The sequence below is a fragment of the Bufo gargarizans genome, chromosome 9 (genome assembly GCF_014858855.1).
Source record: "Bufo gargarizans isolate SCDJY-AF-19 chromosome 9, ASM1485885v1, whole genome shotgun sequence".
Taxonomy (NCBI): domain Eukaryota; kingdom Metazoa; phylum Chordata; class Amphibia; order Anura; family Bufonidae; genus Bufo; species Bufo gargarizans.
Window position 1 is genome coordinate 168,574,740 of NC_058088.1, and position 16,508 is coordinate 168,591,247.

At 44.2% G+C, this 16,508-nt stretch overlaps 1 protein-coding gene across 2 annotated transcripts in view; it reads left to right on the forward strand.

The window, feature by feature from the left end:
- Positions 1–16,508, forward strand: part of PBX3 (PBX homeobox 3) — a 213,464-nt gene that overhangs the window by 172,756 nt on the left and 24,200 nt on the right. For both annotated transcript variants that reach the window (XM_044305767.1, XM_044305768.1), the window contains exons 3-4: positions 8,401–8,642; positions 14,828–15,018. In XM_044305767.1, the coding sequence (XP_044161702.1) occupies positions 8,401–8,642; positions 14,828–15,018 (433 nt within the window). The remainder of the gene's footprint in view (positions 1–8,400; positions 8,643–14,827; positions 15,019–16,508) is intronic.

Genomic DNA, 16,508 nt, shown 5'->3' on the forward strand with positions numbered 1-16,508 from the left:
AGCACAATGTCAGATTTTTTTTCAGGACCCATTGAAAATGAATGGTACAGATCTGGTCCAGATCTGTTCAGCAAAAAACGGAACAGATCAGGAAAGAAACAACGGACGTGTGAATGGACCCTTATAATTCAGGATCCCCCACAGAATAAGTTAGCGTTGTTTTCAAGGAGTTTTGAAGGTTCTTGGGCAGACCTCCTGCCTATTTGACGTGCTAAAAGAAAGTTAAAGGGGTTCTGCAGTTTGTTTAAACTGATGATCTATCCTCTGGATAGATATGTGTCCTCTGGATAGATATGTGTCCTCTGGATAGATCATCAGCATCTGATCGGCAGGGGTCCGACAACCGGGACCCCCGCCGATCAGCTGTTTGAGAAGGAAGCGGCGCTGGCAGTAGTGCCGCAGACTTCTCGCTGTTTACCGCCGGCCCAGTGACGTCATGACTAGTATCAATGGCCTGATGCAGTACTGGTCCATTCAAGTGAACAGAGCTTAGCTCCGCCCAGGCCAGTGATACTAGTCGTGACGTCACTGGGCCTGCGGTAAACAGCGAGAAGGCCGCGGCACTACTGCCAGCTCCCCTGTCTTCTCAAACAGCTGATCGGCGGGGGTCCCAGGTGTCGGACCTCCGCCGATCAGATGCTGATGATCTATCCAGAGGATAGATTATCAGTAAAAAAAACTGCAGAAACCCTTTAAGGCTGAATCCTTCCATCGAAATGGGACTTTTATGTGACAAATGCTCCATTTATTTTTATGCCAATGAATTTATGAATGAATTTTTGCAAACCTTGTAGAAACCATTGAGATCACAAAGGGAGTAAAGTACAGATTGAGACGTTCTGTAGTATCTGGCATCATAACACTCGTAGGTCTAAAATTTGGAGATTCTGAAGACCGACCCTTTTTGAAAGATGTTTCCATTGCTCTGCTCTATTTTACCCCCTTATGCCCTGGCCCAGAGAAAAGGGAAAATTAAAGACTGGTATAATTGGCAAGGAGCAACCATAGGTTTGATAGAATACATCCTTCATCGAAGATCTTTTCTTCTGTCTTCGATGCAATCACCGCGAGGAGGAAGATTTGCACCAAACCGCGTAGAGAGAAGCCAAGTAATCATTTTCTTCCCCTCTCTCCTTGGTTTCCCAAATTGAAGCAGACACATGATAAAAATGTCAGCCCCACTCGGCACGTCAGGCCCCTAACAGGATTACATGTCAGCCCTTAATGCCTGGCTGTGTTTCCCCCTCACCATGAATGGCTGCATTATTGCTGGCGGAAAGTTCCGGTAATATATAGTAAGAGACAAGTAGCTCTTTATGGCCAGTGATTATTCGCTTTGAATGAAACCTGTGATTTATGTCCATTTAACTGAGCAGCTCCTTGTAAAATTCCCACCGCTGCATTTTTCCTCAATACAGAATGACTGAAGCGAAAGTGACAAGCGGCTTGGCGTGGAAATGTGCAGAGCGCTGCGGTGTTATATTTAATATACCTGACACAGGAATCGTGTACAGTTGACTAACCCTTGCTTTGCCAAAGGCTACGTTGATGGGACTACTGGGGTTCATTAGTTGTAAACATCAGATCTCGATTTTAAGGTGGTCCATCGACTGGTCTATGGCGGCAAAGCGAAGTCTCTGAAATCTGACCAAAAATGCTCTGCATATGCTTCATAATAGTATTACATATGACTGGTCTAGTTCTTGACATAGATAGTAGGTTCTAGTAATCTGACATTGACTTTCAGGCTAGCCACATATTGGTCGTTCTTGAGAGACAGCTACTTTGCATGCTTTTCCCAGCAAGCAGTACCCTAAAGGGTTACTCCCACCTTCTAAATTAGTGGCATACACTAATCCAGTCAAAGGCTTTCCTTGCATGCCAGCCCACCAGTATCAGTGTGGTCCCCAGAGGCAGGCGCAGACTGGCCATAGACCCTACAGGGAAATTTCCCGGTGGGCCGATGCCCAGAGGGCCACCTAAACCCTCCTTTTGGCCAAAAGCCAGGCAGATAAAGATCTAATGCTCTCAGCATTAATTAACTTAGCCAATATTTTGTGCTGCACTGTGGTATCTGGTTTTGCCGAGGTAGTATTTTGTGCTACACTGTGGTATCTGGGACCGACGTTTAGTTTTTTTTTCTCCAGTTCAACCCTCGAGAAAAGCATCCACATCCTAATGATATGTCATCACTTTGTGACATGGGAACATCTCTTCAAAGACTCCCTACCTTTTGCTGGATTTCTGCAAGTCGAAGCTTAACATTTCATAGTTGGAGGACAGGCCCTCATCCAGGGATTTAGACCACCAAGAATATCAGTGCACTATATGAAGGTAGCCTCAAAACATCATGATCTAAAAAAAATTCTGGTCAGCAATTCTAACCACTGTTAAAAATGACCTGATGCCTAAAAGAACAGACAAAACTGCCTAAAATTTGGGACAGATTTTAACAGATGACAACCAAACCAGTGGATGATTACACATAGGAAATCGTATTCCTATCAAAATTCATTTGTCAAAGGGAGTGGTCCGAGGTTTAAAGTAAAATAAAGCATTTTTTGGATGATAAGACTCAACTTTTTTTAGCAGGAGAAAAAAAATCTTTCTTATTAGTGCCTGCAGTCAGGGTGGTCCAGCAGTTCCAGACCTCCCTGACTGCTTCCTTAATTATCCAGCAGAACGCTCATACAGCACTTTGCTGGATAAATGAGAAAGTTGTGCATCTGCAGACTTGTTTCTCTCCCTGCTCGACACCGACCCGTGTGATCAGTGCAGGTGGGAGAGAAGGCTGAAAGACCATTCAGCTCATGGAGAGGACTGTGAAAAACACCTCCTTCCCCATGCTGAGGGTCCCCAGGCAGTGTAGCTAAAGGACCTTTGATGATATCACCAGTGGGAAAAGTCAGACCAGTAAGAAGAAGACTACACAGTGTATAGTGTATGGTACTGTACACTGTAAATTGTGATGTTTATGGAGATGTTGGTACTCCCATTATGGTAGCACGTGCACCACTGCTGTTTGTTTCAGTGGCTGGCTGTAAAGTATTAACCCCCTCTACACTAGACTATATTTAGGTTAATGACATTGACCCATCTCCTTTATTACTACGACCGGGGAAGTAGAAAATATTTTTCTAATTTCCTGTTGTCTAAAGTCATGTTTTTTTTACCCCAAGAAACGCTTGGCTGTATCTCGTATTACACCTTCTCCGCATGCTACTGGATGAAGCTGAACTGAAGTAGTGCAATGTGTCTGGTCAAACCATAGGCAACCCCCTCAAACCCATGATATTCAAGTGTGGACACCAATCAGACATTAATTAAGTCATTTTAAAATGGGTTATCCCATGATTCATGTTAAAAATAAGAATCAGCCATCATATACTACATTAAATCCCTTTCTAACAAGCTTGTAACCAGCCCTGTACCTCACATGGATCCAGAGATCTCCCCCACTCTTTGCTCTGATAGATTTTCTTTAGGCTGGCAGCTCGGGGGCATGTCCTTTCTCAGGGGGTGTGTTCTTTTTGCCGCAGATCTCCCTATCACAGCTCAGGTTTCTGCTCCAGCTTCTGGCGTCAGCTTAATGGCTAGAACTGAGCATGTGCGTCCACCTCAGTAAGGTGGACAGAGAAATAAGAAAAAGAACAAACAGCAGGTGGCGCTATACCAAGAGAATTTATTGGATAACTCAGAGGCTATGCTAAATTTTTAATGATAAATTCCAAAAATATAGAGTAAATAAATAAATGTAGGATATTTTTCTGAAGCCTCTTCTTGAATGCTCAGGACATAAGTGGGATTTGGTTGAGTAAATTTGCAGATTTTAGGTCAAGCTGATCCACGGATTTGGTTATGTTCTATTTGCCAGACATCCGATGCCCTACGTGTGCACCTTAACTTCCCAGGTGAGACCACTGCTCGTGCAGCACAATATTGTTCTGCCGGCGAGAGGCGAGCCGGCAGTCTGCACTCCGCAGGGTGCTAATCTGTTTATTTATAATTCAAAAGCATTGCCCATATATTAATGAACCCTTAATGAGCTGCTGAAAAAGCGTGCGATGATTACATTTAACCATACCCCGCAATCAGGAGGCACCCGGAGTGGACGCTCTAATGCAGCTTTACAAGAGTGGGAGCGGGTATTACTGAGAGGTTAATATTCCGACTGACCTCCACTTTTATTTATTTGGTCTGGAGACGATCACTCCTATTCAGACCCGTTTATCTATTAAATAGACAGGGGAGGCAGGTGTTTGCATGCTGAAAAATACTTAATTAAGATTTGCTGAAAGATACCTCGCGACCGATGCGAATTCCACCTTTTTTCGTGATCTGTTACAAAGAGATTGCCAGCACTACACCAAATGTTACTGTCAATGAATAACTTTTGTGCCGTTCTGGATCTCAAACTGATTATCTCGCCGCAGAATCCATTACATTTAGGTAACACATATGGGACTGATAGTATAACAGAACATAGCCGTAGCTAAATGCAGGTATATCAGAGATAATTATTCTCCGGCCGCTTTCCCTTTGCTGTGTTACTTGTGCAATAAAGCAACTTCAATATGGAAGCTGCTTTAGGGGAACACATTTTGCCTTATTACAGATGGAGACACCACATAGTCATTTCTCTGCTGAAAATGAGTCATTTCCTCATGACAGATAATAATAAAATAAACCCTATACTGTCTGTGAAGTTATACCAATGGTTTGAGCTCCTCACTATTTAGATGTGCCGTGGGTTTGATTGTATCCTAGCGAATGTGATAAATCTGTCTGAGGTTCCTTAGCATTTCCATATCTCTCATCATGGTCTACTCCAGGGTTACAGACATTTTTTGTTGCCTTATTGTCCCTGCTCACACAAGACCTTACCATCCGTTAGGTCTTATTTGTGAAGAAATAGATTGGCTCCAAAAATATCGGTCTTCAGATGGATCTTTGAGGAACATTTTTGAGTCACAGCCTAAGCCCATCAAAGGATACACTGTTGGGCAAGTCTAAACGTGGCCATACACATTAGATAGACGTTGGTTGATGTTGGTGGTTGAACAAGCTAACATCTGGTAAACATTTGTTTAGCAGACACGGCCATATATATTTTTGTCCACATTGTCCAGAGTGGCCATACAGAGGGCGATGGATGAAATACTTTCTGGGAACGTTCTTTCGATGAAAGATCTTTCGTTCATGAGCAATCTTTATCTAAACAATCCATCTTTCTTCCAACTATCATACAAAAGCGTTAACCATGGCCCACTTCTTTTCAGACGATAATGGTCTGTCTTTGGTCAGCCATAAAAATCGTTTGTGGTTAAAGGGGTTAACCCATGACTAACCAGCCCTGCACCTCACATGGATCCAGAGATCTCCCCATTCATTGCTCTGCTAGATTTATATCAATCTGGCAGCTCAAGGGGAGTGTCTTCTCTGCAGCAGCTCAGGGGGTGTGTTCATTATCTCCCTATCACAGCTCAGGGTGTGTCCATGCTCTCCCTATCACAGCTCAGGGGGTGTGTCCATGCTCTACCTATCACAGCTAAGGGGGCGTGTCCATGCTCTGCCTATCACAGCTCAGGAGGCAGCTGAAGGATGAAACTGAGCATGTGCGACCATTTCAGTGAGCAGGTCAAAGAAATAAGAAAAAAAAAACCAGCAGGTGGCGCTACACAGATACATTTCATTGAATCACTCACTGGCTATGCAAAATTTTGTAATTACATGCAATTCCACAAAGTATTCAGATCCAGGTGCTGGTTTGAAAACTGTCCGTTTTGATCAACTTTAAACCAGCTTTAGGCTATTTGGGCATGCTGGGAGTTGTAGTTTTGCAACAGCTGGAGGGCCGCAGGTTGAGCATGCCTGCTTTAAGCTAATGTGCAAGGTCAACTTGACCCCGATTCTGAGAAATCTTGTTGCCAACTGGTAACTCTGTCTAAGGAACGATAAGGAAGCGGAGAATGTATCACAGTCAGGACTTCAGAAAAGCATCGCGCTTGGAAACTGAATTGATATCATATTGCTCGAGATCCAGTTTTAACAGAATTGGCAACTTTTCGAAGAAGAACAACTCAGTCAAAGTCTGTTTTATATTTTTGTTTGGCGGGGGGGGGGGAAGATTGCTTTTAAAAAACGTTTTATCAACTGCATCATTAAAGGGTTTCTCCGCTTTATACAATCCCCATAAAGAGTCACTACACAACGAGCTGATCACATTCTATTCCCCTGCTCTAATCAATGAGAAAACCTCTTTAAGCACCCTGTTGTGTGGCCTGCCTGTTCTGCATCTCCACATCACGGATGCTGACCCATTCACTTGAACATGTTCTATTTTTTTCACGGTGCGGGCGGATGACGGACTATTCAAGTTGAATGGGTCTCGATCCGTCCCGGCCGGCGCGCGGATGTTGCCCGTGCATTAATGCACGGAACGGCCGCACAGCGGCCGTGTGCATGAGCCCTTATTATGTAGCTTTTAGGAATTTTATTAAGTGTGAATAGACAGTAAATAACATGATGGAAGTGACTGGAGCACGGTATGTTCACATACTCTATGCTGGTCCAGGGGGATCCAGTGCAACTTTGTATCCTTGATTTAAACAGATTTAAAGAGGTTAATTGTGCTGGAACAATCCTTCCATTTCTGTCCTTCTGCAACTTTAATGAAAAAGCTGATGCGAGACCGTCTGAACGTTGCGTGTTTATCCAGTGGTTGTGTTCCCCATGGTTCATTGGAAGAATTCCCCCAATCCTCAGGATAGGTCATCAATATTAAAAACCTGGAAAACCCGTTTAAGGACTTTGGTCACATTTTTATTGCATCGCATCAATCATGTCATCAAATACATATTTTTAATTGTTTTTATTAAAAGTTTTGGCTTCTGCAGTTTGCAGTGTATTCAGATACGTGGCAACCTGCAGAAAGTCGTTACGTGCTGAATCCATCAGATGGGCTTTCTGTTGGCTCACCCTGACCGGCTAAATTCTGATCAAATCTGAATCTGAAGCCCAAAACTGTATACCGTTTTTATCGCTGGAAACTTTTATTCTGTATGGTATGTAGACACTTATGATACCTTCCTCTGATACCGATCCGTCTTGGCGGCAACTATCTGGCATTGGTTGCTACCATTGAGCTTAGTATCTCCAAATAGGTCAGTGTGAATTTGCTTCATAAGCAACATGGAGATGACCATGGAGGCAGCATAGGTTGCCACCACCTGGTGTAGGGTGCACCTGCATAAGGTTCTTGCTTTATACCGGCAACCACAGGGCGGCAGAAGCTAGTCCAGTGTTCTCGCTGCCATTCTTCTTCTCCGCAAAGAGTGTAGAAGCCTAAAGCAAGATAATGAGGTCCCGATTGTACTTTGTTATGGACTCCTCACCTAATGCATTGTCATTTGATGCCTGGATGGTGGGGGCTTCATTGACTCGGTGAGCACAGGTTTTGGGATTAGACTGAAATTAGAGACTGATTTAAACGCAGAACGTGTATTCCAGACCAGCGCCAGGAAAGCCTATTGATTACTGAAAGGATGAATGATTCCATCCATGGGTGGTGCTTCTAACATGGGTTTTATGCCGCAATGGTTAAAGGTGGAGCGAATCGAAGTATCCGAAGTGGACTTTGATACGAATTTCAGGGAAAATAATTCAGTTCACCACGAAGCCGAATTTCCTCGTGCCTTGTATTAACGAATCAATTTTCCCTGAAATGGCGGTGAAAAAAAATTATAAAAAAATCATTCTAACCTCATCCATTCGAGCACGAAGAGGCCACCGCGGCCATCTTGCTTGAAGATCCCGAGTGAAATCTCATGCGCGGTGACATATGATGTCAGCATGATGACGTCATCACGCACCGTGCGAGATTTGGCTCTGGATCTCCAAGTAAGATGGCTGCTGCGGCCTGTTCGCTCTCAATTGGACAAGGTATGTAAATTTTTTTTTATGATTAACCCCTCAAAAGTATTGGTATTATATCTCAAATGCCGCGATCAGCAATGAAGGTTTTAATCACTGGGGGCAGCGCGATCACGGTTCCCCGTCATTGCGCCCGCTATTTACAAAGAAATGCGCTTTGTGACAAAGTAATTAGTCACAAAGCAAATGTTTTTGTAAAATTCAGCGAAATTTTTAAGAACTTCGCTCATCTCTAGTTGTTACACGGAAGCACTGAAAATGGGTTCACTTACCGTATATTCCACTTTTTGTATTCTGGATGTTATTAACCAAATCATTGAATATTAGTATTTTTCTAGATCAAATTGATGTCGGATTTATTTTGCTTATTTGTCCCATCACCACTGGTCACCATGTAATGGATTCTTTATGTCATCTTGCAACCAAAAATTCTTCACATACTCATGTCATCTGTTCTTTAAATCAAAGGTCTCAGCATCCGAGGGGCACAGGAAGAAGATCCCCCAGACCCACAGCTCATGAGGCTGGACAACATGTTGCTGGCAGAAGGCGTATCCGGACCTGAGAAAGGAAGCGGAGCTGCAGCAGCCGCAGCGGCGGCGGCAGCGTCAGGCGGGACCTCAGACAACTCAATCGAACATTCCGACTACAGAGCCAAACTCAGCCAGATCCGACAGATTTACCACACAGAACTGGAGAAATACGAGCAGGTATAATGATAAATAATAAAGGCTTTAGATGGCATATCTCATCATCGGGCACTGGCAAATATATGGATGCTGTTTGCCAGTGCTTGTCATAAATGACTTCTGGGGGTTCTGTTGAGGGGTACCCACATGCCTGGTTCTGTCCCAGTGAGCCTGCAGGAGAGAATGCTGTATATGCTTAGTCACAAATATAAGACATTCCCTTTAAAGAGCAAGTCTTATCAGAAAATTACCTATTTTTATATTAAACATTTTGAGAATTTCTGGTGATTTTTGTTTTATTTTTACATATCATTAACTATATTTAACAAACAAACAAATAATGCCGTTTTCACACTGGCCATGAGGCTTCCTGTTCTGTTAAGGACACTCTTCAGTAACTATTGCATTATCATCACTGTCAGGATTACAATGACAGATATCACCTCAGTACAGATAACACAGGATCCGCCATTCACAATAGTTGATATCACAGCTTATCTCGTCCCTCCTGACCTCTGCACAGAGCATGCCTAGACAACTCTCCCATAGAAGTCATTATGTCGCCTCCAGCCTATTGTGGCTATGGGCCACGCAGCCTAGTGGTCAGTGTGAAAACTGCAGGGTTTTAGGATATTTTTGTAATACATATAGGAAAATTGAAAAAAATCACTAATAAGGCCTCTTTCACACGAGCGTGACGGATTAGGCTACTTTCACATGAGCGTTTGGTGCGGATCCGTCATGGATCTGCACAGACTGATCCGTTTTCATAATAAAAACGTCTGCATCCATTCAGAACGGATCCGATTGTATTATCTTTAACATAGCCATGACGGATCCGTCTTGAACACTATTAAAAGTCAACGGAGGACGGATCCGTTTTCTATTGTGATATATTGCATCAGTGGAAACGGATCCGTCCCCATTGACTTACATTGTGTGCCAGGACGGATCTTTCTTGCCAGGACGGATGCGCTTTCTTCCGCATCGTCAGGCGGACACCAAAACGGTGCAAGCAGCATTTGGGTGTCCACCTCCAAAGCGGAATGGAGACTGAACCGATGCATTCTGAGCGGATCCTGTTCTATTTAGAATGCATTAGAATGCAAACTGATCCGTCTTAATAGAAGTCTATGGGAATCATAACGGATCCGCCTGGTTCCTGTTATGCAAGACGGAAAACAAAATCCTGTCGACAGGACTTTTTTCTCCGTTCTGCATAACGGGAACGGGATGTATCCGTTATGATTTCCATAGACTTCTATTAAGACGGATCAAAACGGAATTTATTTTGAAGGCTTCTGTTTTGCATTCCGTCATAATACAAGTCTATGGGCAGCATAACGGATCCGTCCTTCCGTCTTATGGATTCCGTTATTTTCCGTTATAACGCAAAGCCATAACGGAATCCAGAACCCACCCTTAGGCTTCCAGTTTCCGGTTTTGAGATCTGGTAGACAGTTCCGTTCCATTAAGATTTGGTAGTGTTACATGGAAACGGAACAAACTGGATCCAGCACTAAAGCCATTGTAAGTTGGTGGGTGACTAATCAGTTTTTTTTTCGGCTCTGGCATTATTGACTTACATAGATTTTGCTGCCGGATCTGTATTTTTCCATTTTTCAGACCGGACACAAAACTTCAGCTTGCAGCGGTTTTGTGTCTCGTCAAAAAAACGCAACCAAACTGGGACATCCTGAGCGATTTTGTCCCCATTGACAATGAATGGGGACAAAACGGAACTGTTTTGGCCCGGTTTTGAGATCCTCTGCTGTATATCAAAAACAGAAGACCACAACGCAAGTGTGAAACAGGCCTTAAGACACACATTAGTGATAGTAGCTACATGGCAAGTTATAATTAGAAGGACCACATTGCCCAGGCCTGATCAAACAGGAGGTGGACTGAAAGGTGACTACAGAGAGTCCATATTGGTGGAACCTCATAAGAAGCTGTGGACTGGCTAAATAATAGTCTGCTCTTCTCTGCTTAGATCAAGTGGCTGCGTCAGTCTGTGCGGGGACAGGTTTTCTGTTATATTTTTATATTTTTTTAACAAAATACAGTTGGATCCTTATATATATATATATATATATATATATATATACTGTATATATATTTTTTTTTTTTTTTGCTGTGATTGTACTAGAATTCCCTTATGTAATATTTAGATTTTCTAAGGCCTCATGCATACGACCGTGTCCATATTGCGATCCACTATGGAAACCTTTCCGTCTACATTTTTATCACTCCTTTCGCTACAAATGACTTGTCTTGTCCGCACGATGGACAAGTATAGGACATGTTCTATAATTTGTTAAACGGACATACAAGTGCAGACAGCACGGGGACGGCATCCGCGCACTGTCCGTTCTTTTTACAAACCCATAGAAATGAATAGGATTCGTGTGCAGTCTGCCAAAAATACGGATACCTTACACGTGCGATACACACATTTTTTTCCACTCCTTTCACTAGAAATGTCTGTTATCCACAAAAAACATTGCCATGGGCATGAGCCCTTACGGTGATAAATATCTGCGTATATGTTAGGCCTCATACACGCGACCGTAATCTCGGTCCGCATCCGATCCACATATTTTTTTTGCAGATCAAATACGGACCCTTTCATTTCTTTGGGGGTCACAAAGAATGCGGACAGCACACGGATGCCATCAAATCATAGAACATGCCCTACTCTTGTCCGTTTTGCAGACAAGAATAGGTATTTCTACCATGGGGCCCCTGAACAGTGCGGGATGCACACAGAACACATCCGTATTTTGCGGGTCCACAATTTGCAGATCGGAAAAACGGATACGGTCGCGTGCAGGAGGCCTTATAAAGGTGTATGCAGGCTATGTGGAGTTCCAGCTGGAGGCACTCGTAGACAATATACAGTACACCTATACGTGAATACACGGTCGCTTGTACAAAAGTGCCCTGAACATTATCCGCAGCTGCTGTAATCTAGATGACACTTTGAGAGCTGCCTTTCTGGAGCTGCACTCAAAGTCGTTTTTTTGCTAAAGGCAAAATGATGGTGGCGACGGTCCCCCGTGCCCCAGAACATCTGGGAGACCTGGCTGCTGCAGACATTGATCTCTCCTGAGTTCCCCCCCTTCCCAGATTGAGAATTGGCAGGAAATCCAGGCCATCATTTGGGGATACAAACCATGCAGTAAAAAAGGGGAAAACAAAAAATAAATTCTCAGACAGCAAAGGCATAAAAACGGTAAAAATGAATTCCGCTATTTTGCAGGAGCACCTGACTAGCAGATACCAAACACCCTAAGTGCTTAGCGCTACGTTTCCTCCAGCAAATGAGTAGGTGTCTGGATTATTAGCACATTCATGAAATTCAAATATCCGCATTGTGCACTTTGAAGTGGAGGAATGTGCTAAAAACTGTCACTCTATTATACGCATATATATATATATACTCGCACATAAAAGCCTGCCGCGTAACACAGCACGTAAAGCCTGTAAGTAACCCTATTAAAACCAGCCCCGCGTCCTCCTCCTCCAGAAATAAATAAGAAGGTAACACAGCCTTTTAATGGAGCATCCGGAAAGAAATCACTTTCGCAGAAGTGCATGCATCTTTCTTAAGGGCGTACCCGGGTTTTAATTATCTAAATGTAAATACTTAACGAATTTTACTTGGAGTAATGAGCTAGAGTGCATACTACATAAATGAGATGTTCTAATTAATCTTGTATGAACTAGTGCTTTAAAGGGATGCCGGGTGAATCCCACAAACCCTGGGCTCGTGCCAAATTGCTAATCAGCCTTTCAGTTCATACATGGCTTCCCTTAATAAGCGGAGATAACGTTCAGCTACAAATAAATCCCCTCTTATTCCCAGCGAAACGTGCAAAACAGTTCACTTCCGAAATCCCAGCGCTCGCCGCAGACGTCTTTCTCCTACATTCAGATCCTATTGATCTTTTTTTTTGTAATAACATTTTTTTCTTTTGCTCTTTTTTCACATCTCAGGAACATTTTTGTTACTGTAAAAAATGTTATTTTTTTTAAATCACTGCGTTCCAGTGAGTTACTTTAGTTTGAAGGGGTTGTCCAGGATTAGGAAAAAGGTCTGCTTTTTGTTCCCAAGAATCAGCGCCACTGGTGGCCATGGGGTGAGTCTGGTGTTGCAGGTCAGCCTGATTTATTTAAAGGGGTTGTCCCAAGATTAATGTAAAAAAATAATTAGTACTTGACAACCTTTTTCTAATAAAGCTAGAATCCAGCCCTGTACCTCACATGGATCCAGAGATCTCCTCATTCATTGCTCCAATTGCTCTGCTAGATTTATATCAAGTTGGTAGCTCGGGGGAGTGACCTTTCTGAGAGGGCGTGTCCTAGTGGCAGTTGATAGATGGAACTTGAGCATGTGCGTCCATCTCAGCAAGCAGGACAGAAAATTTTGAAAAAAAGCAAACAGCAGTACATATAGATTTTAGTGACTCAGTAGCTATAATTTTTAATTACATGCAATTACAAAAGTATTCCGATCCAGGTGCTGGTTTGAAAACTGTAGAATATTATTTGTAGGACATCGCCCTTAAAGGGAATCTCTCACAAGCGACCTCCCTTTTAAAGTGTCCGCATTGACACATGGCTGGGGTCCACCTGATTGAAATGCTGTCTGTCTTTTGTTGATCCAAGGCTCCATTCCTGAGTTTTGATCCTTTTTCTTAGGCTACATGCACACGAACGTAAGGGCTCCGTGCCTGTGCTGCGGACCGCAAATTGCAGTCCTCAATGCACGGGCACAGACCGCGGGGCAGCCGCATGCGGATTGCGGACCCATTCACTTGAATAGGGTCCGCACCGCAAAAAAAGTTGTGCATGCGCTACTCCGTAGTGCTTCCGTGGGGTTCCGAACCGTGCCTCCATTCCGCCTCTCCGTGAGTGCGGACCCACTCAAGTGAATGGGTCCGTGATGCAGAATGCACACGGCCAGTGCCCGTGCATTGCGGACCCGCTGTATGCGGGCCGCAATACGGCCATGGGTGGTACACGGTCATGTGCATGTAGCCTTAAGATGTTTAGTGCAATGAGGGCATCCCCATTGCTCTTGTTGCACCCAAGCTCCACTCATTGGACAGCAACAAGCAAAGGTGATGCCCTCGTTGCCTCTAAGACCTAATTTGCATATTGAAGAAAAAATATAAAAACTTCGGACCGAACCCTCGGATCGACAAAAGGAAACCAGTGTTTTTAATCGGGTGAACCGCAGCTATGTGTCTACGTAAACAGTTGGATATGGAGGTCACTGGTGACAGATTCCTTGTAAAGGGGTTGTCTCATCTTGGACATCGGGAGCATAACCCTACGATCCACCTCTGGGACCTGCACCTATCCTTGGAACGGAGCCTGCAAAGTGCAGGAGGGCGCTCTGCCCTCCATTCATTTCTATAGGACTGCCGAATATAGCAGAGAGACAGCTCGCTATTTCCATAAGCCCCAGAGCTTGCTCGGTGCGCTTCTCATTCATTTCAATGGGACTTCTGAAAATAGACAAGCTCACCGCTCAGCTAATTTTGGCAGTCCCATAGAAATGAGTGCACCCCCCAGCACTTTGCAGGCTCTGTTCTAAGGATAGGTTCCCGTCCCAGAGGTGGGACCTGCACCAGTCAGACACTGGGGGCATATCCTAGCGATCTCCAAGATGGGACAACTCCTTTAAATGGGGCTGAGCTGCAATACTAGACACAATCCAAGGGCATGAGTAGTGCTTTTTCTGGAACAAAATTGACCTTTTTTTCCTTCTAATCCCAGGAAAACACTTTAAGGGTACGAGCCCACGGTTCAGCTTCCACTTAATATATACCCCATCTTGTATTCACCGCCCAGATGATGAATGCAGGGAGTACAAAGAACCTCTCTTTTCAGCCCAGTGTAACCTGATTTCCCCTTTCGCTAAATGCACTCTGCAGCCGCGCACCATTGTGGTTGCTTAACCATCCATGAGTACTTACCCTTACATTGGCGTAGATGCCAATTTTCTATTAACCGTGTCATTTCTTTATCGTCCCGTGATGGAAGAAAAACATCCAGTGTCCCACACGCTCGTCTTGAGGTTACGTGAAAGAAGTATTGACTCACAGGGTTTGGAGTAATCCAGGAAGAGCTATAGAGGAGCATGACATGTGCGATCGGACTCTTTATATACAATTCTTTCTCTTTTTTTTTTTTAGGCATGCAATGAATTTACAACCCACGTGATGAATCTTCTGAGAGAGCAAAGCCGGACGCGCCCCATCTCCCCCAAAGAAATCGAAAGGATGGTGGGCATTATCCACAGGAAGTTCAGCTCCATCCAAATGCAACTGAAACAAAGCACTTGCGAAGCTGTCATGATCTTGAGGTCGAGGTTTCTCGATGCCAGGTCTGTATAGTATTCAGCTAGTGTTGTCAGTGTTGATGGTCACTATCAATCATTTCATACATTTCTAGAAGGAATAATAGATGAATGGCACAATTTAGCGTTATGAGAAAAGTTGGAGCATAATTGGTATTTCAAGGGGTTATCAGGGATAAAGATGATGATGACCTATCCTCAGGATAGGTCATTACTATCACATTATTGGGGGTGTTGCAGCACCGCCACCGATCAGCTTTTGCAGGGAGCCGCTGCGCTTGCCGGAGCTCTGGTTACCGAGCACAGCTCCATACATCGTATAGTGGCTGTGCTTGATATTGCAGCTCCGCCCCATTGACTTGCATGTTACATGGCCTAGGAAGAGGCCACTGCACATTACCAAAGCTTAATATTCAAACGTAAAGGGGTTATTCTGGAAAACATAATGATGACTTCTCCTCAAGATAGGTCATTATCTGTGGGGGTCCGTGTCCCAGCACCGCCACCGATCAGCTTTTGCAGGGAGTCGCTGCGCTTGCCGGAGCTCTGGTTACCGAGCACAGCTCCATACATCGTATAGTGGCTGTGCTTGATATTGCAGCTCCGCCCCATTGACTTGTATGTTACATGGCCTAGGAAGAGGCCACTGCACATTACCAAAGCTTAATATTCAAACGTAAAGGGGTTATTCTGGAAAACATAATGATGACTTCTCCTCAAGATAGGTCATTATCTGTGGGGGTCCGTGTCCCAGCACCGCCACCGATCAGCTGTTTCAGGGAGTCGCTGCGCCCACCGGTGCTCTGGTGAGCGATGCAGGCTCCTATCGGCTTTTCACGCGCAGCACCTTACATTGTATAGTGGCAATGCTTGGTACTGCAGCTCAACCTCATTGAATTGAATAGGGTTGAGCTGCAACTAGGCCATGTGACCGATGTACAGTGATGTCACTGCTCTAGGAAGAGGCTACGGTGCTCAAGGCCTCTTCTGATAGGCGGGGGTCCTGGGTGTCACAGCCAGGCAGATCTGATACTGATGACCTATCCTGAGGATTAGTTACAAATATCCTTTCCTGGATAACCCCTTTCAGGGTGCATTCAGACGACAGTATTTCTGGGTCCATATCCATTCTGCAATTTTTGTGGAACGGGTGCGGACCCAGTCATTTTAATAGGGCCGCAAAAGATGCGGACAGTACACTGTGTGCTGTCCGCATCCGTAGTTCCGTTCCGCGGCCCCGCAAAAAATATAAAGTATGTCCTATTCTTGTCCGCAATCGCTGACCAGAATAGCCATTTTGTATATAGGGCCGGCCATGTGCATTCCACAAAATGCAAAAAATAAAAAACACTTACGGTCCTCTGAATGTAGCCTAAAGGGGTTGTCCGACCTGGAAAAAATTGCACAGTTGCTTAATCAAGAAACCTGGGTGACACTGACACTTGGAGCCGTAATTAGGGCCACCATGGAAAGTGTTATTAACCCTTTGCTACTCCACAACGCAGAGGAAAGAAATT